The sequence below is a fragment of the Leptosomus discolor genome, chromosome 14 (genome assembly GCF_034619465.1).
Source record: "Leptosomus discolor isolate bLepDis1 chromosome 14, bLepDis1.hap2, whole genome shotgun sequence".
Classification (NCBI taxonomy): Eukaryota; Metazoa; Chordata; class Aves; order Leptosomiformes; family Leptosomidae; genus Leptosomus; species Leptosomus discolor.
The window spans coordinates 6,428,812-6,455,920 of NC_141404.1; the positions used below are offsets into that span (position 1 = coordinate 6,428,812).

A 27,109-nucleotide genomic window follows, 5' to 3' on the forward strand; every position below is an offset into this window, starting at 1 on the left:
CAGAGGATGGGAAAGGCTGCCTATCGTTAGCCAGTTGGCTTTTTGTAAATTATGCAAATTTTATCAACCTAATGAAAAGGTGGTGTGGAAACAAAGCTCAACAGCTCAGCTTTCAGGGCTCCAGCGCTGCAAGTTTCCAACTTGCAAGAAAGCATGCATCTTTTTTGAGGGGAGGGGAAGAAAAACCACAGCTTTGAGTTAATCCAGCATTCCTTTTGATTGGTCCCTTGGTACTCTGTCTAATTTTGAGTGCAGATGTTTATGCTTTCCTTCACAGAATACACCCAGTACTCGGGAGCAGGCTCACCATGCCATATTTCCTCCTTGCCACGCCGTTCTTGTTACGGTTGTGCAGCAACATATGCTACGGTCTTATTACAAGGGATTCCTATAAATGGCATAAAGGATTAATAATGTATTTATAACACAACTTTGTTTTAGTATAAAGTGATCTATAAATTTGTAATAAATGTTTTATAATGTTTTTGTAGCCTGTTATAAATGATAAATGGGAGACTATAGATGCCACATCAAATATTCATGCTGCATTGTGTGCGTTATTATGCTGTTAGTGTTCAGGAAACCATTAATAATAAAGTGAATGGAGATGTAAAAGTTGCTGACATGCCCAGCAAGCCATTTATAATGAAATGTATAATCCTTACCATAAAGTAAATACATTGGCCAGTGATTGTTGATGAAATGAAAACACACTGAATTATTTGTGAGGTATTTATATATTAATGTATATTATCCATATCATGTCATAGAAATGCCATTAATATATTATATGTATTATTAATTATTTTTACCTAATTTATAGGCAGCTCTTCAAGTGTTACCTTGTCTCTTCTGCCGCTTTGTCAGCCACATGAGACCTGGTGAGTTGTTTCATGTAATGTGCGTGCCACGGGACAGCTGTAATGCATTGGTGAGCGTGGCACTGCCCTTGGCCGTGGCTAGCCCACCCAGGGCAGGACCACAGTGGGTGGCCACCTTTCTGGCCCCCTCCTCCAGCCACCCCTTCCCCTCTGCGGGGATGGGGAGCGGAGGTGGCCGCAGGTGATGGTCGACAGCCGCTGATGCCCGATGTGCTGCCCTTGTGCCTGCGGTCCCTTGGTACCCTGAGGGCCAGCTGCCCTCCTTCCCTAGCCAGGATGAGGGCTCAGGGTGGCCATGCTTCGTCCTCCCTCCTCCTCCTCATGCCTCCCCTGCGTGGCTGCCCCTTCACGAAGGAAACCTGATTTTTGGTGTGTGGGGGCAAAGGAAATTTCCTTTGTCCCCACGGCGGAGGCCCAACCTGTGGGACTCCATGTCGCGACAGGGCCACGCCAGGAGAACCGGGGGTGCTGCTGCCCCCGGTCCCTGTGGAGAAGCAGCTGCCCCCGCTCCCCCGGCCACACACGACGCCCCGCAGCAGCTGCCCACGCAGGACCACCGGCCGTCTGCAAAACACACACGTTTTCTGTCATGTCTCCCCCCCTCCCCGCTCGCCGCCGAGCTCGGCCCCGGGGCGAGGCGGAGGGAGGCCCTGAGGGGCCGCCGCCGCCCGCCCCTCGCCCGCCCCTTTCCCCGCCTCCTCCCGCCGCGGCCGGCCGCCACACGCCGGCAGCCTCCGGCTGGGCTCGCCACGGCACGGCGAGGGGCTGCCCGCTGCCCCGCCGAGCCGCCCCGGCGCACGGGGCCTGCCGCCGCCTCCCCCGCGGCCCGTCGAAGGCCATGGCGGCCATCCAGAACCTGCAGCTGTGGTGCAAGCAGCAGTGCGAGGGCTACCGCGATGTCAGCATCACCAACATGACCACCTCCTTCCGCGACGGCCTCGCCTTCTGCGCCATCCTCCACCGGCACCGGCCCGACCTCATGTGAGTACCCACGCCGGGCGTCGAGGCCAACGCGTGGGCCGCCGGGTCGGCGGGGGCCGGGACCCCTCCGCTCATGGCCGAGGGCCCTCGCCAGGCTGCGGGCAGCCCGCCGTCGAGCTGCGGACCCCGGGCCCTCCGTCTGCCTTGGGCCCTCGCCTTCCCTGCAGGCGCAGTCCTAGCAGAAGTCCCAGCACCTTCGGGAGATGCTGTGGGCTGGTGGCTGGCACCAGGAGTTCTGCCAGCACCCACGCTGAAAATCTCCAAGCGAAGAGCTCCGCTCTCACTGCCTACGTGCTTTCCCCCCGCCCCCGCTATATTTTTCCCTTTTCCCCTTTCTTCCAGTTGTGGCTGGATTATAAATGTATTAAACGCATCCTTTCCATTGCAAAACAAGTCCAGGCACCAATTTTGGGGGAAGCATTTCCTTCTTTGCTGTTCGTGTTTGCTTAGGCTGGGCTTTCCTCGCTCAGCCCGACGGCAGCTCAGCCGCTCACGAGTTGGGAGGCGAGGGCTATTTAAACAAAATACAATAGAAGGGCAGGGCCCGGCAGCCACTGAATTCCTGCACATCACTCGTTTTTCCCATCTAGAGCTCTGCCTGTGGGAGGCAAAGTGTTTTCCACCCCTTGCTGGTGCCTTGTGGGTTTTGACCTGTCCCTGCCCAAATGTTAGTATCTGGGAAGGTGAATCGCTGAAGGGAGACACAGGTCCTGCTTCCTAGTTGGGTTGGTTTTATTTTTTACTTCTGGGCTCTTTGGACTTTGGGGTGGGGGGTATTGAGGGGGGAGGTCAAGACAAGGCAGCAGTGCAAAGATTGCCCAGGAGTACTGATTTAAGTGTTAGGACTTTCCCAGTCAGATGTGTCCAGGTGGTAAAGGACCAGGTTAGGTTTTCTATACCACAGTTTTCCTCCTGTTCCTTGGATTCTGCCTTTTTCCTCGTACTCCCAGGACAGCCTGCCGCTTGGGTTTGTGCACAGAGATCTCTCTTGCAGGTGTTTTGCTTCTACTGGAAGCCCAAGGAGAAGATCTCCTTTTGCTCTCTCTCCTCAGTTGTCCTGAAACTTGGAAGAGGCAGGAGCAGGCTTGGGCAGTGGGAGGTTAGTGCAGGAGCTTCAGGCACGCTTTCTCTGTAGTCCCTGGTGCTTGGGCAGTCACCATGGTGTTGCTGTGTGTGGCTTCCTGACATGCTGTTGTGTCCACATGACTCCAGATATTTCCTTTTCCTTCCTTTGATTCACAGTTCCAAAGATACAAAATACCAGGGCACAAAGGTTGATGTGACCAGGAGGTGCTTGTGGAGGGACCGTGAATGCTTCCTGGCTGACTCTGCAGCTGGCCCATCCGGACCATGGGTGTAAACAGGGGCTGAGCGACTTGAGAGCTGGAATAATCCTATTGACCAGTTTAATGGTTTGTTTATAATCCTTGAACTGTGCATCAAGGGTTGTGGGTAGACGTATCTTAATTAAATTCTCCTGTGCTGAAGAGGGAAGATGTTCCTTGTGGCATCTTTCTGTTCCCATTCATTTTCTTTTACAATGGAAATTCTACCCAACTTTATTCAGGACTTTGCAGAAGCTCCTTCTGACTCTTTCTGGACCAGTTCAGCAAAGACTATCTGAAGGTTAAAGTAAGAGAAGCTTTTATCAGTGACCTCCCTCGTCAGTGTTGGTGGTGTAATGCAGGAAAGCACCAGGTGTATCCTTGGCTGGGCAAAGTCCTGCTGGAAGGAAATTATACTTTCAAGTGGTTGGTGGCCGGGGCTGCCGAGTGTTGTGTGTCAGATCCTGGGGCTGAATGCTTGTGCAGATTCTCTGTGTATCTGTAAAAGCTTCTCTGTGTGTTGGCCACGCAGGAGCCACCGGCAGGGAAGTGTGGCTGGGTGCACATGTGGCTCTGACTCCTGCTCCCCGGGGGCTTGAAGGGTTTTATCCTGAGCTCCTCCCCACGCTTCTAGGGAAGGTCCTAGTTGAAGATTAAAAGCATCAGACTGAAAATAAAAGTAGAAAAGGGTAATTGGTGTTTGGAGCACTTGGTGTGTTTGCAGCAGCTCTGCTATATAAATCACTTGAAGAACATGATTCAGCCACGGCATCATAGTTTTGCAACAGCATGTTTTCCGTCTTGGTTTACACAAATTACATTCTTGAGCTGAGGAGTGCAGGGGATTTCTCCTTGCAGCAGCCTGAGAAATTCCCCAAAAAACTTCAAGTAATCACAAAACATGATCATAATCACAGCCTTCTTTGGTGGGGTATGTGGCTCAGAGGACAAGCTCTTGGGGGTCTCTCCCCACTTCCTGTTTTCTTGCTGGAAAACATATGGAAAATATGATAAGTTCTCTCAAACTTGGCTGATGTTGGTTTGTATGTAACCAGTGAACAGGGCAGGCTGTGTAAAATTTAAAATGCATTTCCCACTCACTTCCCACTCGCCCAAGGATGCTCTGGGGGAGTGGAGCTGCACGCTGAATTACCATGGAAATCCGTTTCTCTTTTGTCCAAGCTGAAGAGTGCTTCATAGCCAGCCCCAGCCAGGCACGCACGCTGTGTCAGGCCGGTCCCAGCCCATTTTCTGGGGTGATTGCAGAGCCCTGAGGTACCTCTCGTCAAAGGGACGTGAAGCCTCATGACAGCGTGGTGGGAGGCTGAGGTCGGCAGCTGTCGCCTGTGATGGTGGTGCCTGTGCGAGCTCCGGCCACGGTTTTAGTGGGCTTGGCCTGATAAGCGAGTTAGAAGCAGCAGGGGAGCCATGCACATTCGCTCAGATATTAATGCCAGATGTCGAGGAAAGGTTTTGATTAAGCTCCTTCTCTTCATCCAGGATCTTGCTCTTTCCCAGACTGAGCTGGTGTTTGGCTCGGCGTTCTGGGAATTGCCTGGTTGTGACATCCCCCTTGGCGGCTTAGCAGCGGTGGGTGCCCATTCCTCCAGCAGCGTTTCCTGGGCCGCTGCCAGCTCAGCGGGGCAGGGTGAGGCCAACAGTCACCAACACGGACTGGGAGGGCTCCGGCCGTGCTGAGGACAGGTTGCCTGCCGTCTCCATCTCCTTAGCAAAAGGCCGGGGTGAAGCAGAGCTGCCACCTGCTTGGCCTCTGTGGGGTTGTAGTTTGTGTGACAGGCGTGGGTGAGGGGAGGATGGTTCTAGGGTCAGGGAGTCTCATCTGTTGTTAGTCACCCCCAGCAGCACACTGCAGCTTGCCAAGAAAAACCAGAGTAGTGTGGAGCAGACATTGCTGAGAGGAGGATAAGTGCATGGAGGACATCTTCTGCCTGGGATTCCCGGCCCTGTCCCCTCTCCCCAGGTCGTTTGCACCTCCAGAAAGCTCACAGCTGAAAGGTCCTGTTCCCAGCAGAGCACACTGGGTTTGAACCTTGTGTTCAAGGACTGCGAGCTGGCAAAGGGTGCTTCGCTCTTTTTCAGTGATCCTTTTGACTGCTCATTTTTTATCGTCTGTAGAGAAAATAGTACAAAAGTGCCGAGAAGCAGAAGCTTTTTTGGTACCATCATGGCTCTGGGATATTTTTTTTTGCTCAGGCTGCTCCAAGGTCAAGTTTCCAACCAAGTCAGTGCTTGCAGCAGCAGAGATTTCTCCTATGGAAGCACATGTGCTTGCAGAGGACTGTGGCGTGCTTTGCGAGTGCTGGGTCTGTGCAGCTGGAGCAGTGGGTGGCCACAGAGATTTGTGGGCATGAGAAATGCTCGGCTGCTTTTTGCGAAGAGAAGGATTTTTTGGGGAGCTGAGAACTTCACTTCTATTCCTGTGCTAGTGAACTCCACTCTGATTTGTTTTCAACACTGGAGGCCCTCTCTTGGGTCAGATTTGTATTTCTCACCTCTTGCAATTAATTCAGTTGCCTGTGTTTTCTCAGCGGAGAACTCCTACTTCTCCATTTGTATTAGCTTTGCTTTCTTAGGATTACATTGGTCCAGAGAGCTTTGATATTCCAGAATAGAAGATGCACCAGCAAGATCAATTTCTAAAAGAAATATTATGTGTAAGCAGTTCACCTGACTAGCCAGGGAAGGAGTGATGCTGAGAGGGGAGGAGGCTCTTGAAATGACCAAGTAACCTGGTTCTTTGCACTCTCCTTTGGGGAACAGAAGGGGATTTCAGACATCCACCATCAAGAGGTTCGGGTTTTTAGGTCTCTGTTACAGGCCATGCAGTGTGAAGCTGCACACACACTGCCGTAGCAAACAGCGTTCAGCATGGCTGAAGGCCACTGACCGACAGTAAGTAGGTAACTCCAGTATGTTATGTCTTACGTGTCAGATGACAGAGGAAGCTGGAGCTCCCCTTTGCTCTCACAGCCGTTTTCCTACATTTCCCTGCTACAAGAGACTATTTGGAAGCAGAACGGGGAGTGAGGCAGAGAGCTGCAATCATCTTCAGCTGGCTCTTAAAAAAGCTGATTTTCTTGCCTCACACAAAACAGGATGATTATATCTATTGTTTCACTGAAACTTTTTTGGCTTGTGATTATTTTTGTTGCTCTTTTTAATCCATTGTCTCAGGGAAGGGAAGTCTCCAGGCAGGAGCACTGCTTGAAGAAAAACCTCTGCAAGTCCCTTTGATTTTGCACAGGAAAGGAGTATATGATTTAGAGGTGGGATGTGCCTTGTCTTTACGTGCTTTTCGGGGGGAGTTTGGCCTTTGGCTCTTACTGGTTGTTCATTCTCTCCTTATCCCACATAGCAATATCAGATGCAGGAAGCAGGCATAGGCTGTGGCATGATGGACAAACCTGTTTGAATGCACCTCTCTTACTCACAATGTCATGCTCCACTTTCTGTACTAAGTAGATAAAGGGCCTGGCTTGCTCCTTGCTGTTACAAGTCATGGAAAAAGTTCTCCTGCTGCGATACAGATCATGTATTTGTCTCATGAATAGGTTGCTGCAAACCAGCTTTGCCCTGGCTTTCACAGGTTATCCTGGCTCCTCTCAGAGGTGAGGGACTGGCTAACAAGGGTAGGTCCACATCGGTTATAAAGCTGCTATGTAAAAAATGCAAAGTTGGTGCTGTAGCCTTTTCTGTTTATCAGTGAGAATTTCCTCTCTGATATCAGCCTTTTGCTTAGCTCTGTGCCGGCAGGTACAAGGTTTGTAAAGTGAAACTGGGTTATCAGAAAGGAATTGATCCTGCCCACTTGCCTGGGCAGAAGAATAGCAGTTTTGGAGAGCAGGACTGCCAGGTCAGTTCTGGGTTCCCAGTTCAGCAAGTGACAGTCAGTTTAAAACAAAGCTGACGGTGTCTGTTTCCTAAGCGAGGGACACGCTGTGCTATAGGTGAGAAAGCACGCTGTGCTGTGGCTCTGCTTCCAATAGCACAAACTCACTCTTCCCTGTGTTTTCTTGCCTGTCCTGCCAGGTCCCAGTTTCTGAGTGCCCAGCACGGTGCGGAGAGCTTGCATCTGGGTTGAACCAGAGAGGGGGAGAGCAAATCTGGGGAGAGGGGAAGAAGGAGGTGATGTCCAGGGACAGCAGAAAGGAAGAAGGATTGATGACTTTGGCTTCTAACTGCAAACAGTAATTGTCTTTCCCTTTCAGTTAATGTTTATGATTACAAATTGAAAGTGACAGCCCTAGGGAAAGGAGAATAAGATTTCTACAGGCAACTTTGGTGTTATCAGTCACAGTATTGTGTTGTGGGCAGAGGTATTTCCCAGTCAGATTCCTGATGCTGGTTTTGTGGAGCTCTGCCAGAGGAGAAGAGAGGATTTGAAACCAGAACTCATGCGGTGGTAGAATCAGCAGCTTCTGAGATCAGAGGATACGGGTGCATTGGAGAAGCGTGTGATATGTGCAGCATCTGAGGGATAGACACCTCCGTGGAGCTGAGGTCTCTCTGTGTGGAGACAACTTGCAAGCCAGGAGGAGACCATGGATGTGAGTGTGTGGAAGGTACTTCCAGGGAGAGAGTGTTGCACATCTGGCTGTCAGGCATCAGTGTGTCTTTTTGGGTGGGAAAGGGGCAAGGCTTTTTTTGGGGAAAAAAAAAAAAACCAACACCCCAGGAGTCAGAGGTTGCTCTTGGCTGTCTCAGCAAAACCCCTGAATCTGCGCGGGATGTTTTGACATCAGCATGTCCTGTCCGCAGGAGGCTGTGGGAGTCAGCCCTGCAAGGGCAGAGGTGCCAAAAATGTGTTGTGCTGCCTGTGGGCAGATGGCTGTGCCTGCTGAGTCTCCTGCACATCTCTGTCCTGGGAGGTACGGCAGGTCTGTATCTGTCTCGGGTGGGATCTGCCACGCTGCTCCCTCTGGAGCATCTCTGAGAAGGCAGGGTGGGAGGAAGTGCTCTGTCTCCCAAACCAGTGAGGCTGAGAGGTTCAAGAAGCTGAAGTGAAGCAGCTTGCTCTGCATCACCAACCTGGGATTTTTCTCTTCTTTCTGTATTTCAGAAACTTCGACTCCCTCAGTAAAGAAAATGTGTATGAAAACAACAAGTTGGTAAGTGACTTTTAATGTTTTACTTTTGGTCTAATCTGTGACCTGGCACCTTGCTTATGTGGTTTAGCAACAGAAACCCTGCAGATGCAGTGTGCTGAGTGTGCCATATCCAAATCCTTTGCCTTATTCTGCATGTGTCTGACCTTCTGATTTGAACAGCAATGTCCAGGCTCGCTGGCTGCTTGAAAGCACCCTCAGACTGTTCACACTTCTTTGCTGGCTGCGTGCTGATGCCTGTGTCCAGCGTGTCCTGTGGCAGCAGGAACTCTGACAGATATGCTGGAGATCAAAACATGGACATGAACATGTTGAGTACGTGATGCTCCTGAGGGATGGAGCAGGAGCTGGGAAGTAGCTGGTGTGAAAGGGGAAGCACAGGGAGTCTCCCCCCACTTCTGCTCATTCCTAGTGCAGGGGATGAAGGCTACTGGAAGGTGGAAATGTCCTAAAACCTCATCCTGCCTGGATGCTTCACTCCGGGATGGGATTTGAGTTTCTCTCGTTCTCTCCATGATGAAAGTGGGCAGGCCAATCCCCTCCTGCACTGGATTCAGGCATGGGCTTAGCGCTCCAAGGAAGGATTTTTTTCCTCCCGCTCTGCCTCACAAAGAGAGAGGCAGCAGATTAAAATGCTTCTCTTCCCTTGGCATTGCTCCACACAGCTTTATGGCTGCTTGGCAGGAGCTCGGGATGTGAACGAACCACGGCAGCTTACTCTTGTCTGGACTGGAGGAATGACATCCTCTGACGCAGTGAGCCACCTGAGGTGGTCCTGGCCTCTGGGAGAACTAAACTTGCCCCTGCACGCTTCTTCGCTTCTGCTCCCCTTTGGCCCCAGCCGTGTTCACAGTGCCTGTGACAGACCCCCCCCCCCCCTCTCCCCAGGCTGGGGCTGCAGTATGTGAGCAGTTATTCACACTCTCTGGGGTTCAGCCCTGCCTGTTCCTCTCCTCTAGCTGAGGTTCAGACCAAGCGTTTTTGCCCTTGAGGTTTGGTATTTGGCAGGCATCAGGGCCTCTTTGCCATGGATGGTCACCGTGGCTGGAGTGCTGTGAAGCTCTGAGTGTTGCTCCTTCCCCAGCTGGGCTGATGGTGTCTGCTCTGCTGGCGGCTTTGCTTGTCTCTGGGAAATGAGCTGTATGAGCTGCCTCCACTGCTTTTATTAATGAAAAGCTTCTTTGTGCTTCTCATAAAAAGAGTTGCTCACCTCCTTTGGCGCAGCCTGTGTCCCCCCGCCCCGCCTCCATTGCTTAATTTCTTCCATGTCCTTTATTTTGCTCTCTCTTCTTTATTCCACCTGCTGTAGGATGACTTGTCTTGTTGCCCTTTCACTGCCGGTATCCTGCTGCCTTGGCTCTGTTGTGAGTGGGGTTGACCCCTCCATCTCCCTGTGGGCTCCTGGGCTGGCCTCCCCCCTCGGGCTGCTCTCCATCCTAGCTCCTACACTTTCTTGCTCTGGCTGCCCTTGGGATACGAGTGGTCTGATTTCTCCCAGCTCTATTCCTCTGCTATTGTTCAGACCCTCCTTGATGCCTCACAATTCAATAACATCTTTTCAGGGGCTGTATTATTCAAGTAAAAAAATCTTGTTTGGGCTGCAATTTGCCATATAAGGTCTTCTGCCAAGGAAGAATCTGTCACTTCTCTAGTGCCAAAAAAACCCAGCCCCTAACCCTAGAAAAATTTCAGTTGGTGGCATTTTTTGCTAAAGATTTCAAAAATCTATAAGGAGGAGAAAGGTTTCTAGAGGCCTTGGATCCAGTTCTTTCAGTGCTAATGGATGGTGGCGTGGTGTAGCCAATACAGTGGTAGCCTGTGTCAGAGGAAAGCTGTGCCTGGCCAGCTCAGATGGCCTCGAGTGTATCACTTTGCCTTTTCTGTGGAAGATGGGAGCAGTGGCACTTATTTTCTTTGTAAAGCACTTGGAGTTGCACTGGTGAAAAATGTTATGCAGAAATAGTGTGTTGGTTCTTTAAAGGTCAGCCTGGGCAGGCAGGCAGAGAAGGGTAACTGGGCCGCGTTAAGTGGTGACCTTGTTGGATCTCCAGATAAGAGCGATTCCCAGGAACACGAGGATGCTGTAGGCACAGGGAACACTACATCCTAGTGCTGCTCTCTGCATTGCTTACCTGGTTCTGGCCAAACCAACTGAGTGCATAGAGCATCCCTCTCTTTGTGGTCCAGGCAGCCCCTCGCACTTGTTCTGCGCCTGTTGCACTGGTCTAACCCATGGCACCGTGTGGCAGGAGGTGCCGTGGCCTGCATTCACGCTAGACTGCCCACCAGGAATATCCAGCAAGAAGGCTCTACTGGTCAGACCAGTTGTGCAACCAGTGCAGTGGGGAACACTCCAAAGACTATATTAAGTACCAGGTTATGAGACAGGCGAGTGCCAGGCTGGGCTGGCAGCCGGGATGACGCACCGGAGGTAACTGGCTGAAAGTGTGCTGAATGTCAGCTCAGTTACATTTTTACTGGGATACCCAATGGAAAAAAATGGTAATTATCTTGCTGAAAAATAATGGCTGTTTGTTTCTTCTAAGCAGCAATAGTTGGCTTGTACACCAACACTGTTGTGTGTCTGTGCCAGAGGTCAAATGCGGAGGGTTTTAATACGTTTGAGTCTTTCTTTAACCCTTTCACTGTGGGCTTCAGCAATAGACTTCCTTGTGGCCCTGGTCCTGCAAGTGCTGTTTTCCTTTACTGTGTTGACGTTTCAAAGAGGATGCTCAAAAAGGCGAGGGAAAGGATTTTTTTCCTCTAAGCCGGGAAGGAAGAGGACTGGGGAAAGTCCTTAGTAAAAACCCTACGCTGAGTTGAGCAAAGACAAAGTTGCTTTATGAGCATTGCATTTTTTTTTGTTGTTGTCTAGTAAAGTCTTTTGTTCAGAGGCAAAAGAAAACAGCTTTTCCCTCCTTTATCTGACTTTGATCCTGCAGTTTCAAAGCAAAGGGCACCATAAAGAGGAATATTTGCCCCAAATACGTATTATGCAGCATGGAAATGGTTAAGCTGGAAGAGAGCTAGGTATCAGGAGTTCTTCTGCATTATTCCTCTCTTCTTCCTCTCTAGTCTGGGAGGGAGAGCTCCCTCCTGCAGCCAGAGATTTCCCCTTTTTCAGATGGGGAAGAGCAGGCAGGAGGCGTTAACATTTGCGCAGCACTTGGAGATAGAAAGCTGCCTGCAAACACCTACCAGTGCCCCGTTAATTGGGGAGCGCTCCAGGTTGGGCTGGAAGCCTGGAAGTGAGTCTGCCAGCCTGGACTGACACATCCCCTTCTGCCAGGCCTCGCTCTCTGCAGCTGTGCGTATCCAGATAGAGGCGGGCTTGAGGAAGAGCAGGGGAAGCCCAGGTGAGTTCCTGTGCAGTGAGCTACGGCCAGCTTGCCAGGCCAGATTTTTGGCTCCCTGCCTGAATTTCTCAATGTGGTGGCTGGAAGCCATGACTCTGTTGGTTCCTGTAACGGCCGTATGATGTAGGAGTTAAACTGGTGCAGCTGTTCCCCAGTAGAGTTATTATTCGAGTGGCTGTTTGCAGTGGAGTTTCTTATGTCTGATGAGGAGCAGTGATGCTGCCTGGGCTGGACAAGACCCCCCCTTTTTTTTTTTTTCTTCCTTGTCTAGGCATTTCAAGTGGCGGAGGAGGAGCTGGGGATCCCAGCCTTGCTGGATGCAGAGGATATGGTTGCTCTGAGGGTACCAGACAGGCTGAGCATCCTCACCTATGTTTCCCAGTATTATAATTACTTCCATGGACGGTCTCCTAGTAAGTACCATGTTCCCTGGAGGGGTGGGAAGGATCGGGGCTTAATTTTGTGCTTTCCCTTGCCTCCTAACAAGCTTGGAAAAGCAAAATAGACTGCACAGAGGCCTTTTGGTACCAGATCTATTTCAGTGGAGGATCTGAACTCTTTACACACTGACCTACAGTAGCACCGATGCTTTTGGAAGGGCACAGGGCTGTGCCTTGTCTTTAAAACTACTGCCTTAAAATTTAATATACAATCTAAAATTTCTTATGGTTCGGACAGACAGGAGTAGTGAAGGTTCCCCTCCATGGTCCCCACTGCAGCTTTCCTTTCTCAAGCACCTCCATCCCTGCTCCAGTCCTTGCCATACTGGAGGGCTGGTGAGAACACAGAGTCTAACACGGCTGAGCTTGTTTGTGAGGCTGTGCCAATGTAACAGCGTCCATAGTAGGGCTTGTGCAGCACAGCAGTACTGATATACAGAAGTAGAAGAAAATGACACCCTTAACTGGCATAATTGTGATAGCAATTCTTTCAAACATAAAACAGGCCACAGAGCTGCCAAGGCATTATATTCACGTACTGGAGAGTTTATCTGGGCTCACAGGAGCATTATTGTAGACTTGGTTCGTATTTGGCTTTAAGCTCATACAAAATGAAATAATACGATAAACCAATTTCACAGGTTCCTCCAGAGGAAACTTTAGAAAGTGGGACATGAATGACTTAACTGGTTAAGGTGAATCTAGATGGAGGAGACAGATATGTAATGAAAATGTCCTACATCTCGGAAAGAAAGCACAAACCACTCTGAGAGCTGCCTTTAATGTCTAAACTCTTCCCGCTTCTCCACCTCTTTACACATTTAAGCGTGCTTTTTCTTTCCCTCCACAACCTCTTCTCTCTCCCCTCTTCATTTTTTATTTTTTGTTTTAAAACCATTCTGATTGAAGTCAAACAAATTCTATCGTGTTTGTGCCAAGTGCTGGGAATCTGGGTCAGTTTGGTGTCTTTACCCCCTCCCCCCCATCATCTTGCCTACCACGTCATCAAGCACAGCACATTTTTATACTCTCTAGTGTCCCACAAAATGCTCTGGTTGCATTCCTGTTGCTGGGGTGAATGTGCGTGTCTGAAAATGAGCCCGGCCAGGAATGTGCCCTCTGACACCAAGCAGACTCCTAATATCATAGTCGTGCCCTTCGAATGGGCTCCAGCAGGACCATGAAATAAGCAGGACACAGGAGGCCAGAGAGGGCGAGTGGCCAATATCTTATTGAGGTCATGCATTTACAGAAGAGTAGAACTGAAGCCACACGTCTTTGTGCTGGGCTTTGGGAATTCGATAAATGGCGCAAGTGGGAAGCGAGGGGGCAGCCCGAGTCTAAACAGTTTGCTGGGTCAGCTGTCACCAGTCCACTGGTCGCTGTGGTAAAAGAGCCCTGGATGTTTATTTGGATAGCTAGCTTTCCTGAGAGAAGGCTGCTGGGAACTGGGCTTCCTCTCTGCTCCCTGTCCAGACTCTATTTACTGAGAAGGGTATAATCTCTTTTCAGATGGGTAGTCATTTAATTGGCCACTCTCAAAGTGAAGCTGTGGCTCAAATATCCCACAAGAAGCCCAGAGACATCTCATTCAGAATAGCAAGTGGTGCGAAAATAACATTCCCGTGAGACAGATGAGGGATCTTGTCTGCAAAAACTGTGCATGAAGCCTTATTTCCCAGGGAAGTCTCCCTGCACTTCCCAGGGCATGGGGTATTGTTCCTTGCTTGACTGAAGTGTGTTGGAGATTCTTTTTTCTACGCTTGTTGTGAATTTAGATGGTTTCTCTTTCACATGCAAAGAAAAGAGAACTGGGCATTTGTGGGCTTCTTGTGACAACTGCTGTTTTCCGTGTAAGCACCACCATGGCACCTCCAAGTCTTTGTCATTGTAGAATTACCCATTTTTAGTGGTCATTTCTGCATTCAACCAGCCTGTTTGCTCCATGAGAGTCCCAGCTGGGATGTGGGGTGGACACCCACAGCAGTGATGGTTTAGGGCGCGCAGGAGGTCTGGAGCACAGGAACTTGAAAGAAGCAAACCCTCCGTGCTTCAGTTCCTTAGCTGTAATACCTAACAGCAGTGTGTGTTTCAGTGGAGGTCAATTCCAGCCAAACTGTGGGCCAGGTACAAACACAAGGTCTTGTTCATAGCGTTGATGGATGGTGTTTTATGTTTTATGTCTGTGGAATTCCCTGAGAAGAAAAAAACCCCAGCAGTTTCAGCTGTATGTTGGTAAAATTCACTTGTTGCCTCTTGCCCCTCACTCCACTACAGAGCTGCTTGTGAAGGAAGCCTGTGTCTCCTTGTATGCTTAGCATGTTATCCATCAGGCACCTCTGGATCTCCTGATATTGTAAATTACTCCTAAACCTGTGGGTTTTCCCTATGTTCCTTTAAAATCTTCTCTTCTTCCTTTCTTCCAGTTGGAGGCATGGCTGGAATCAAGCGTCCTTCCTCTGAATCTCAGGAGCAGCCTCTTGGGAAGAAAGCTGTTTCAGAGCCTCCTAAGTCAGTGCCGCCAAAACTGCCTCCTGCCCACCCACCAGCCAGAGCCAAGCCAAAAGAAACCTCCCCAGTCACCATGGTGAGAAATGTGTTTTGGGGTGTTCTTTATACCTTAAATCCATTCAGTGAGCTAGAGTATTAGCCTAGTTCAAGGCTCCTAGTGGTAAGGACTTAGTGTTTAAATTTTCTGCTCACTATGGGGGATTTAAGCCAGAGATCTGGTTACTGCACAGATTCAGGTGGGAGTCACTGGAAAGCCATCAGTCAGCTGGGATTCATCTAGTGGTGAATAGGACATGGGTGTCTTAAGTCACGGCTATGCTGTTCCTAGATCTTGGGGATGGAGATTTTTAACAGAATGTATTATTTTTTGCTAGAAAACATTGATTAAGCTCTTGGAAACAGTTTCAAAGCAGAGTAGGGATGAAAATAGGGTGGAAGAAGGGAAGCTCCCCTCTCAAAAGGGTAAGGCCCTGTCCCACCTAATTCAAATCAGAGACCTTTGGACTTCAGTTTCCCGTGGGCAGACAAAACACCCTGGTCCTCTGGCTTTGTGGGAACAAATTTCCCTTACTCTGTCCTCCCAAGGGCTGTTCTACTTCCTACGAACAAGAGGCTAGCCGGAGCAGGGATTTCTGGCTATCACTTCTCTGTCAGAGCCAGCTGGCTGTGCATGCTGAATGCTCGCCTGCCTGGGAGATCCATAGCTGTACGCAGGGCCACGGTGCTGCCTGCTCACCCTCTGCTTCTCCCCCCAGAAAGGCGTCCTGGCAGAGAGCGGGAATATCCCTAGCAGCAGCTGTGGCATCTGTGGGAACCATGTGCACCTGGTGCAGCGCTACTTGGTGGATGGGAAGCTCTATCACAGGAACTGCTTCAGGTACAGCTTTTCAAAGTCGGGGCACAGGCCTGTGGGTCACAGAGGGGCAGCCTGGTTCCTTTGGGACTGGAGGGTGAGCGATGTGGGACATTTTTTCAGAGTGGAGGCAACCTGAGCCTTCTCTTAACCCGTGCATGGGGGAAATACTTTGCACGGGTCTGTTTTCATCCACACCTTTCCTACTTCAGGCTGTGCTGTCAGCAGCTCCTGCTTTGGTGCCCGAGGAATGTGCACAGAGGGTCTGCTCACTGCCAATGTGGTACCTTCACCCTCCCTGTGCTGACGGTGGAATTCTGCCTGCGCTCTCAGCTGTGTGTCAATGGCCTCCCAGTGCTCTGGGCGATGTTTTCTGAGACTTTTGTATCCACAGGTGCAGGCAGTGTTGGAACGTGCTTCTTCCTGGAAGCTACAAAGCTGGGCCTGAGCCTGGTACGTTCATCTGTACCAGCCACCAGCAGTCAGGCAATGTCCACATCTCTGGTCTCCGCAGCACCGGCAGCAAACCTGAGAATACCCCAGTCCCTGCTGCTGCCAGGGCATTCCAGAAAGCAGCAGAACCAAAGAAACCGGAGCAGGTGTTGAAGAAACCCAGCCAGGAAGGCCTTGCTAATTCAACCAAGCCATCTGTTTCATCTTCTGGAAGCTCTGGCTTCAAAAGTGTAAATACTCCATGGTACTCTTCAGCTGTAAATAAATCAGATGACTGCAAAGGTACCCCGTTGGGAAATAAAACAGATCACCGTGAAGGTACCCTATCAGGCCCTCTTTGGACAACCTCCACAACAAAAACACAGCAAGCCCGAGAAATTTTTTTTCAGTCATTGGAGTCCTCCAGCAATAAAACCTGTGACACTAAGAAACAAGTCCCTTCTTCTCATGGCCCTGGTAAAACAACCTCTACCAGAACCACTACTGAGGTCAGTCCAGTGAATGCTGAGAAGGATCAGGCACGTAATCATATTATACAGGCTCTGGCTGGGTCAAACACCACTCCAAACAGGCCAGGACTCAGTTCCACTGGCTTCTCAGTATCCAGCAGGTAAGTACTATTTCTCTTTCCCTTTTTACTCCCAAGATGATCCTTGGGATAACTTGGAAAAGTCCCTGCATCTTTCTTTGCTTTTCCTTGACTGCTTTTGTGGCTGAGATTTAAACACAGGTAGAGGGTCTCAGCCACGTCTTTGGAACAGAGGAAAAAGGTCTGTCCTTTCAAAAAGACTCACTAGGTTGTTCTTTTTTTGCAGTGGCAAGTTTTCTCCCACTAGTTCTCAGTGGCAGAGTCCAGCTCCAAAAGCACAGGCCAGCAAAACAGGGTACACAGCACTAAAACAGGAAGGGATTACAGACCCTCTGCCCAAGAGCCAGGCTGCCAGCAAACCTGTTGACTCTGTGCACAAGCCAGAGTCGAAAGGCATCAAAGGTGAGGATGACTGATTGGCATACAGCTCTGGCTGGACACGACTTTGCACCCTTCTCTTGGACCAGATCAATGAATGTGTCAGTGACTCCTGTACTTTCCTCTGTACCACCACATAAAGGTTTTCTGAGTTCTGGGGTTCAACATACCTCCATTTGTCCCTGTGCAATTGCTCCCTCTAGCACAGCAAGTTTTACTTCTCAGAAGATCTCCAGGTATTTGAAGTCATACTAGCTGACATCAAATGTTGGGATCGTGGTGAATTTCAGAGGCTTAGGTGGACTTTACCAGGTACGAGACTTTGACAGAACTTCAGATGATTTCATGATTGCAGTCGGGGCTTACCCAGCCTCCTTGTCTGTTTTGAACCGAGCTTCTACCGTGGCGACTGAGCAGTGGGCCAAGGGGTGATGTTCTGGGGGTACCTAGTGTCTCAACCACTTCCAGACAGCCTGTCTAATTTTGGGCCAGAAGCAGTATCTGTCTGCCGTTTGCTGTGAGCTTGTGGGTTTCTAGTCTCTCCCCCTTCCTGCCCCCATCCTTTGGTCTCTGAGATATGAGCTGTTTGTGTTACATTATTGTTGAACGTGCCTGTTCATTTACAATGTGGCTGTGTTTCTGTAGCTGCGTAGGTTTTAAAGCATTTGAGCTGAAAGGGACAAAATGCCACCAAAGTTATTTACTACCTATTGTATGTGAATCTGTCCATGTTAAACTTGTTAAACACCAGTTCTGCTGCAATAACATTGTTGTACCTACCCCAGTGCGTGGCTTATCTCTGAAGATCTTCCTGAGACTCAAATCTAGCTTGTTTATTTTGATTGGATCTGATACTATCTTGCTACGTTCCTTTCTTTAGGAAGCATGAATGTTGGTGAAGACAAGTCTGAGAGCCCAGCAGAGTGGAGATCTCTGTTGAAGCCTGTAGCCAACAAGTGAGTGTCTCAGAGCCAGTGGGTCTCCATGATAAGTGAACGGGGATGTCCATGCTTGTACCTCTGTGTGTTGCTACAGGTCTGTGTGCACATAGGAGGGAAGACCTCCTGTGTTTTAATGGTTCTGTTTTCAGCAATTTGATGGAAAAAGCAAAGGCTTTAATTTCTGGGGAGGGAAAGCATATTTCAAATTGCTTGGACTCTGATTAGAAAAGTGTGACCATCCCAGATGGACATCCTGGGCTGGATGTCCAGAACTCTTCCTGTGGACCATTCTGCAAGAGGGATGGTTTCCTACCTTTGTCTTTCTTCTTTGCAGAGACCAAGGTGGCTCTAAGAAACCTGCTGATAACTCCCACGTGGGAACAGGGAGCCCAGCACACAAGGAGATAAAGCCAAGTCCATTAGTTGTCCCATCAGCAAAGCAGGACTCTGGTATGAAGGATATAAGCTTTGCCTTCATTTTGCTAGTCAGGCAAGGGGACAGGCATTAGTTCTGCAAGGCACGTGTAAGGAACATCCTGGTAGAGATTGTGCCTTATTTTCAGGGATTTTTACTCTCTGCACCTGCTTTGGCCCTGTGGTGCCTTTATCTGGAGAGCCATCCTTCCCCAGGGAGAGGGACTCGGTCTTCACAGGGTGCCTTTCTTCTGCAAGACAGCTAGCAAGATTTTGCTTACTCTGTCTTCCAAAAATATGTAATGGTGAGAAATCTTGGTGATGGTTCCCAACTGTTTATTCTTCTCTTCCACCCTTCTCTCATACTCTGGCCTCTCTCATACTCTGGCCTCTCTCATACTCTGGCCTCTCTCATACTCTGGCCTCTCTCATACTCTGGCCTCTCTCATACTCTGACCTTGTATTCGGTGATTTGCCCCTGTTTCCTTTGGGCTTCTGCCTTTTGCTATCATTAAGAGAGAACTAGGACTAGAAATGGAAGGTGGCTAGTGGTGAGTTCTAGAGATGCTGGGCAATAATGTGATTTTTATGAGATGAGGATTGAAATTGCTTACCCAAAACCTGTCTGTGCTTCCTAATACAGCTTTGTCTGGTGGGTTCATGAAGAAGAAGTTGATCCCTAGCTCAGATCTTATCAGGAGCTGTCAGAAATCAAAGCAAGGCTGGGAAGACCCTGGGGGCTCTGACAAGAAGGAGGAAGAACACAACCAGTTGAAGAAAAGCACTACCACATGTAAGGTCTCTTCTGCTTGCTTAAAGGCACCCTCTCCTCTGTACTGTCAAGGAACGGCCTGAGTGGTCAGTGTGGGAGACGTGTTACCGAGTTTTCTGTGGCTAAGCCTGTAGCTGTTGTCATGGGGGGAAAAAATCTGTGTCATTAATTTTTATTAGCCAGCTTGGCCTAAGCAGGAACCAGCCAGGCCAGAGAATTCAGTGGGAAGAAATTAAAGTAGGGATTTGTCAAGGTCACTGCCCTGTCTTTCTTTAGACTCAAAGATATGAAGAGGACCATCTCCTAATTTGGGGAACTGGGATCTAGTGGACGTCTCTGTTCCTCTCCAATTGAATGACTTTGGGAAATTAAAGGAATGCAGAGAACTGTCAGCCAGAGACTCCAGCTGGCGGGACCCATGGTAGCAGCAGCCAAGGCTGCTGCTTCTTGGACTTTCAAAGATGTCCCGACCAGTTCTGACCAGTTTGTCCCTACCCTTAATCCAGCTTCTTGCTCCTGTAAGTTCAACCACAGCTTTACTGTGTATCTCTCCTCCTTTCCCCAGTTGTCCTTACTCCTACATATCCCATCACAACGCAAATTAAATTTCCTGAAACTAACCTGATGTTTGCTGCTGTCCTGTTTGCTCAGCTTGCTTTCCTTACCCCATCTGGCTCTGTCTTATCTGTTTGGACTAGAAGGTCTGCGCAGCAGGGCTCAGCCCTGACTCTGATGTTTGTCTTGGAGCAAGCAGGATGGGTCCCGATCGCTCGGTGGCCTCATGCTTTAGTATTCGTTAGCTAGTTCCAGCACTGTCCTTAGCCTTCACCTCTGACAGCTATGAAGCAATCAAACTCCAACTGCGTTGTCTGTTTTAAAGTTTAGCACACCTCCACTGCCATCATTTTCCCAAAAGTTTCCATCTCCTTTTTCCTCAGACTCAGCCACAAGGTTCAGCATTACCTCTTTGCCCGGAAGCAAGCTGTTAAGATAAGGGAGGCTGGTTTTATATCCGTCTTTCTAAAGCTTAATGATTGCTGTTGGGGAGTGCCCGCTGTGGGAAACTTTCCCAGCAGTCTCCCTCATTTTTCACATGCGTATCCAAGTCTGCCATCTGAAAGGCTGTTCTCTTGCCGCTGTCGCTTGGCAGCCTGTGGGTTAAGGACAGAGTTGTTGCTCCTCTGTTATAGGTCTTTACCTCAGCGCTCAGAGAGATGCTGTGAACAGCCAGCTACCATTCCTGCCCTTAGTCCTGTGTGTGTTGTGTGGGACTGTGGATGATGAACATTTCTGTAGATCATTCTTTACTTTGGCGTAGGTACTATTTTCTGTTGAGAAAGGAGACTCCAGGGTTTTCTTGCCAACTGTCCTACTTCCAGTTTGCAGGCAAGCAGCCAACCTATCCTGTGTCTGTCAAGACAGAACTTGAGGATGTCAGGGGATATCAGACTTTGAGCTGGTCAGGAGCGTTTCATTTTACTATCTGTTCCCCTCCAGTGACCTTGGTCTTCTCATGATCAGTGGTGCAGCTTCCTGACTTGGAGGTGCTGCAGAGATCACTCAGAAGGAGCCTGGAGATGCAGGGCTGAGCTGGGAGAGGGAGGTGTTGCTCAGGCAGCAGCAGCAGACTGCTCGTGGCAGGCCAGGTCCCTCTTGCAGGAACCTTTAAGAGAAGTGTGAGTCACAGGTAGTGTACAGGGCAGCAACCAGCAGCATCCAGAGGGAAGAATACCCTGACAGAGGCCAGCAGTGCAGGGACAGCACAGGTGATTGCCACATCCAGCATCTCCTCTTGTACTCTTCCTAAAAAATGCAATAGAGCAAGGGCTGGGCAATTGGAGAGCTGTCCTTGAGCTCGCAGCACCAATTGCCAGAGATTCTCCTGAGGCTTCCCTAGTCTGTCTGTCCTGTCTTTCTCCTTGTGTGTGCTGAGCCTATGCTGCTGCTGCCTTTCTTGCAGCCATGCTCTTTTGATACCAGAGATTTCCTTCCTTATCACATCATCCACGTATGCCTCTGTTCTCTCTCTGTGGTAATTATCCAGCCCAGCCCCTCGGGTATCCGAATACCTCACACTCTTCTGTAGTTATCCTTGCAGCACAGTTGGGCAGAGGAAGCTGAGGCACAGTGGAACAAATACACATTGCTTAAGGATTGATTTTAATAGGTGTCCAGGGCCTAAATAATGCTGTGTAGCAGGGCCTAAGGGACTTCTCACCTAGGAAGTGTTTTGTGGAAGGAATTGAACCTTAGTTTCCTGAGACGGACGCAAAGGTCCCATAGACCATCTTTTTTTCATCAGTATTTACTGATACTCCTTTGTACAAGAGCACTAGAGGGGCATTTTTTTAGTGTATCTTGGTGCTTCCTGCAACAGTAACCCAGTATTTCTGTTCTATCCTTTGGAAGCTTAATAAGAGGTGGCTTTTGCCACAATAAATATCTTCGAGTTTTAACAAGGTGGTGAATGAACATGGAAGTCAATATTCTCAGGTGCAAGTTCCCATGTCACAGCTGAGTTAGGTGACTGCCTGTGCCCTGGGGCTGAAAGCAGCACCCTGTGACTGGAGGGCATCTGAGTGTCCAGCCACGAGGAGTAAATCAGGCTGTGCTGTTTCCTGCGGACACAGCTCTCTTCTTAGTCACCGTGCCAATGCATGTGTGTCATCAGCGCTGTCAGTTGGGTGGCAGGGACCTGTTGTGTTCTCTGGTGGTGTAGGCACTGTTCCACACCACAAAATTATTTAACATTTGTTGTGGTGGTTTTTGTGTTTTGTTTTGGTTTTTTTCAGTTCTAGTTAAACCCTCTGTTCCGAAAAGCATCCAAAGCCCTGAAGCAGTGTCCCCCACCAAGGTATGGCTGGAAACCAGGCGTAAGGGGAACAGGCTGGGGTTGTTGGGTATCCTGCTGGAATGCTTGCCCAGGTATATCTCAGTTTGTCTTATTGTGAGGATTTATTTGAATTCCCAGGGAAAGGGCTTGGGACAAAATGGAGAGAGTGACAGTTATCTCCCATGCAGGGGGACAACAGAAGCTGGAATAAGACAGAGCCAAACAAAATTCTGGCAGACATTGTGTCCCCCAACAAAGGAGGGAAAATGTCTGTGGATTGACAAGTGTGGGTAGATGTTATCACTCACAGCGAATGTGTCACAGCACTTAACGTTGCAGTGACCACCGCTTTGTTATGAGCAGCCAGCTCTGCTGACTTGGCCCTTCCAGGACATGGCTCTGCAGTTGGGCTCCTTCTGTTGTTTCCCATCTCTGCTGGCGCCGTGACCTCAGCAGGCAGTCTGAGGGCACTGAGCTGTATCTGGTCCTACATTTGTTTTCCTAGCTGCACCCAGACTACCTCCCTGAGGAGAAAATCCAGGAGAAGGTGTGTGACATCGAGAAGCAGCTGGATGAGCTGGAATTGAAAGGAGTGGATCTGGAGAAGCAGCTGCGTGGCTGCGAGGGAGGTAAAGGAGACTGGGTCCAGCTCTGTTATGGTGGGGAGGTGTGAGGCTCGTATCCTACCACTGGGCATTCTTGGCTCCATTTCTAGGAGCTCACGCTGCATGTGAGACAGCAGGTTGCCAAAGGTATATGGTACAGCAAGATAAAGCCCTGGGAATTTTGAACCCTGTCTGGCTGTTGTCAAACCTATTGTTTGAGCATGGTCTTGTGTTTATTTGGCTGAGGATCAGTTTGGGGAGTGGAAGTTTGCTATTGCTCTCGCTTTTGGATCCCAAGGCAGACTGGTTGTCATGGCTGGCTCCAGTTTCACAGGGCTTAGTGGGTTCATTCAGAATGACAGAATTGAGGTCGTGTGCCCTGTAGCAGGGTATCTGTGAGCAGATTCCTTGAATCTGCAGGGAGTGATCTGCATCCTTTCCCTTGTACCCAGGAGTACCAAAGATGAGCTGTTTTCACTTAAGGTTGCCTGTGGCTCATATAAGTTATCTTAGGCTCTCTCTCAAGTGATTGTGTGTTTGAGGCAGGGAGACTGAGCTGATGCAGCTTCTGAAGGAGTCTTGCCCTTTGTCTCTTTTGTAGACGAGTCTGAGGATGCCCTCATGGTGGATTGGTTCAAACTGATCCATGAGAAACAGCTGCTGCTCAGACAGGAATCGGAGCTGATGTACAAGTAAGTGCAACCAGAAATTCACCCATCTGCTTGCGCGCTTCACCTGTGAGCAGCAGGCAGTGAAGGAGAGGGAGTGTGGCAATCCAGAAAAATAACGTACCAATTGGTGGGATAAGGGAGGGCTTGAGAACATCTCTGGGAGAACTGCCTGAGGTATTAGCTGATGGGCCTTTGAGCACTGGTGAGCACCCAAGATTTGTGGGGAGGGAAGCCTGACAAATGCAATGGAGAAAGATTTCCCCTGACCCACCAGCACCTACCCAGGTGGTGGGCAATGCAGAGGTGAGGCTTCAGCATGATATGAGAAGCCCTGGGGCTTGGAGGGGCAGTAACTCATCGCTTCTGTGATCCCTTCCAGGATGAAACAGCAGAAGCTGGAGGAGCAGCAGTGGAACATTGAGACGGAGCTGCGACACCTCATGAACAAGCCAGGTAAGGACTGGCTGCACTGAGGGTCCCGTGTGGAGCCCTCCGCTCTGCTTGGGACGTCCTTCAGATCTGAATGACACTGCCAGGGATTGCAGTTTCACTGCAGGGTGCCTCTGGACTGTGCTGTTGAGCTGTCAGGTGCAGAGTCCCTGTAATATCCAACCCACCTGTGCTTTCTGAGGAGCTGTAGGATGTGCCCCTGAGTGTGAGGATAATGAAATTTGGGCCTGTGAGAGGGACTTGCTGGCCCAGGGTGGAGGCAGGAGCTACGGTGGGGAGATACTCACCTGTAGCTGTGACATAGGTTTCCTTTGTCTTGTGCAGAAGAACTGAAGACACCCAGGGAGAAGGAGCGAGAGGAGGAGCTGCTAGAGTCCTACCTAAACACGGTCAATGATCGGAATAATATTGTGGAGTGCCTGGATGAAGACAGACTCAGGTGAGAGCCCTTGGATGGCAGGTGATGACCAACACCAGGGGTGATTTCCATTGTACTTCCTCTGCTGCCCAGGCTGTAGGGGGTGGATGAATGGCTGTAATCTGGACTTGTGCTTCATGAGAGGTGGGTGGTGACCTGTCAGCAACCATCTTGTCCTAAATGCTGCTGCCATTGCTTCCTTAGCAGCTGTTAGAAACTGAGATCAGGACTGCAGCTGTGGTCAGTGTGCTCTCAAGCTAATGCTACTCTGAGGACAAGGGCTGTGAAAATGTAGAAGGCAGGGGAAAGAGAGGGAGAGGCTGGAGATGGGGAGAATGGAGGCAGCACAGGATCTGCAGGAGGACTCTGGGAACATGAAGCCAAGAATGCGTTTGTCTGCTGCAGCAAGTGAAACAACTGTAGCTGAGAGTTGAATTCTTCCCAAGTTCAAAGAAAGACTGCTGTGTCAAGTAGCTAGATTTGTGCCTCCTGTTGCTGAGAGCAGCCTCCGTTTCTTGACCTCAGGGCACTGACTCCAGCTCAAAGATTCGGGTAATGCCCAGGCTTTTTGCTCTCGCCTTGCCCAGGTCCAATGACATAGCAGTGTGTTTGTCCCTGACTGTGATGAGCACCTCTGCAGCACCCTACACTACTGGTTTCTCAACCTTTATTCATCTCCTTGGGTATGGTGCTGTGTCACAACTCAGTGAACTTGGATGATTCATAGGCCAGCTGGGGGAAGGGCCTCCCTCCTGCAGTGCTGGACCGCCACTGTCTGGAAATCCCCGTACAGGCCCTTGCTTTCAAGGGAAACAGATGCAACTTGCTAATATCTAGGACCCCTCTAACTGTTGGGGTATTTTTGTGTTGTGGGTTGTTTGTGTTTTTTTTTTTCCTACACCCTTCTCAGGGTGTGCTATGGAGTTTGGTCATTTCTGACTGGGGAAACAGCAGTAGTCTTTGTATGTTTTTGGTGTCTACCATTTTGTCGTGAAACAGCAGTTTTCTAATGTCATGCTGTTCCATTACAGAGAGCAAGAGGAGGACCAGATGTTGGCAAATATGATCCAGAAGTTGGGTAAGGGCCCTTTTTACTCTTATGGAGGAGCACTGGGTGGCACTGGGGGTGTGGGTCTCAACCTGCTCTGTGTCTGCTCTCTCTCATGCAGATGGATCTCTGGAGAGCCAGGAGCCAGAGAAGAAGAAGAAGTTCAGCTTGTCCAAAATATGGAAGCAGAAAAGTAAGAGTAAAGCTCAGGAGTGATGTTCCTTTGCCCAGCAGCCCAGAGAAGGCCATCAAAGGTATGTTCCTTCCTCAGTGCTGCTTTCCTGGAGTCCTGCAAGACTGTGATGAGGCTCCTCTGCTCCCTGACATGGAGACTGCAGGTTTGCAGACCGAAGGGACAGTGTGACTCCCCTCTGGCCCTTGGTATGGGGCCCAAGGATATCTTTCCCAGAAGATGGACTTTTAAGACTCTCTCTCTTCTTTTGATCTAGCTCAGAGCTAGCTTCAGCCTCGTTGGGAGCTCAATTTGTGCATCCACTGCTCGGGTCATTACAGTCCTAAATGCAGGAGTGTGGCACTGCATCTCACCCCACAGTGCCCCATTCATGTCAGCCAGGGCTGCATCAAGGATGCTGTGCTGGTTTTGAAAGGACCATTCCCCCTCCCTCCCTCCCTTCCTCCCTCCCTGCGTGTCCCGTGGCTGTTTGGCCAGGATCAGAGATGCAGAGAGGGGAGGTGCTATGGGGTAAAAGAGATTGAGGGTCTCCCCCTTATGATGCCGGTGCAAACTGGAGCTGCAGGCCCCACAGCTGGGGGGAGGCAGAGAGCAGAACCACCTCTGTATCTATGGGGTGGGATGTCCTAGACCCAGAGCAGTTTCAGCAATACTGCTCTGTTTCCAGACCTCCTTTTAGGAGTTGCTGTAGGCTGGTTTTTCAAAGCCATGAGAGGTTGCTCACTGCTTCATTCCCTCTATGGGGGAGATTTGTAGCTTCCTTGTTTCTCTGACTGCACCATGAAGCAGGGTTTTCATTGTCTGTGGCCCATCCTGATGAAAATGAACAGAAGTCTTCTTTTAACAGCCTGATGTTAAAAGCTGAAGGGAATGAATAGGTTTTCCTCACTGATAAGTCTTCTATGTGGGACCAATATTTCAGTTCCTGAGGCTCCATCCCTGGACAGCCAGCGCCCTCAAGGGGTGCTGCAGTTCACCTTGGTGAGACCAGGAGAGTACGAGCAGGTCTGTGCTGTCGGCAGTCAGTCTTTCTACTCTTCCTTCAGTCCAGTGACTGCAGCCAGATACCTGCCCTGTGTGACAGCATCCTCTCTTCCCAGTCAGTCTGGGGAGCAGGGATGGAGACAGGCAGTGGAAGATCAGATTAATTCGTGATGCCTCTAGCTCTAGTGTGTGCGGACTTCCCTCCTCCCTCCAAGCCAGGTACTTCGAGGTTTCTCTGGGTCCTGTTCTCCAGCAGTGCCTGGGATTTTGCACAGAGGAGGTTAGCTGCCCGCTGTGCCCCGTGGCAAAGCAGAGGCGATGCGTCCCTTACCCACGAGGTGGCAGTGGGACTCTCTGTCCCAGGCAGACCGCCCTGGGCACCGCAGGGGTGTGCTCCGTGAGGTACCAAGTGCCCAGGGGGGTTCCTGGTGCCCACAGCGTGTGCCATGTGCGTACATGTGGTGGAACACCCTGTGCCTGCATATGCTTTTGTCCAATAAAGGATTGCTGGAGCAAATCTCAAAGAGTCACAGCGTGGGTTTGGATGTGGGTTACTGGGTGTGGGCTGCCCTGGTTGCTGTGAGCACTGACAGTCCCTCTCTGGAGCTGGGAGTGGCAGCAGGAGCTTGGCGTGCCTCTGATGGAGAGGCTCCTCTGCCTCCTACCAACTGCAGGTCCTGGAAGAGCAGCAGTGCCAAGGGGTTTCTCAGTGATTTCATTCATGTGTCAGAACTCCCCCCAGCTCTCAGGTAAGTGCATTTTCCCCCTTGCTGCTTTAGCATCACATGCGTCCCCAAGCTGTGTGGGATCCCAGCCTAGCCACCAGTCTGGGGAAGAAGATGAGAAGAGCTTTCTCTGCCATAGCTGTACTGTGGCATCGGTGACCC

The 27,109-nt window shown here is 50.0% G+C and overlaps 1 protein-coding gene across 2 annotated transcripts; it reads left to right on the forward strand.

Annotated features, from left to right (window-relative positions):
• The first annotated feature begins 1,719 nt into the window (after positions 1 to 1,719).
• MICALL2 (MICAL like 2) lies at positions 1,720 to 25,261 on the forward strand. Of its 2 annotated transcripts, none has more exons than XM_086473177.1 (17): positions 1,720 to 1,862; positions 8,268 to 8,316; positions 11,941 to 12,082; positions 14,536 to 14,705; positions 15,376 to 15,497; positions 15,868 to 16,536; positions 16,742 to 16,917; positions 17,774 to 17,849; positions 18,169 to 18,284; positions 18,892 to 19,041; positions 21,819 to 21,874; positions 22,359 to 22,482; positions 23,060 to 23,150; positions 23,509 to 23,582; positions 23,904 to 24,018; positions 25,029 to 25,075; positions 25,167 to 25,261. In XM_086473177.1, the coding sequence occupies exons 1-17, from the start codon at positions 1,720 to 1,722 to the stop codon at positions 25,259 to 25,261; spliced, it is 2,415 nt and encodes an 804-aa protein (XP_086329303.1). The 2 variants fall into 2 exon arrangements, with proteins under 2 accessions (XP_086329303.1, XP_086329304.1); XM_086473178.1 differs by having other exon boundaries at positions 14,536 to 14,696.
• Positions 25,262 to 27,109: the final 1,848 nt, after the last annotated feature.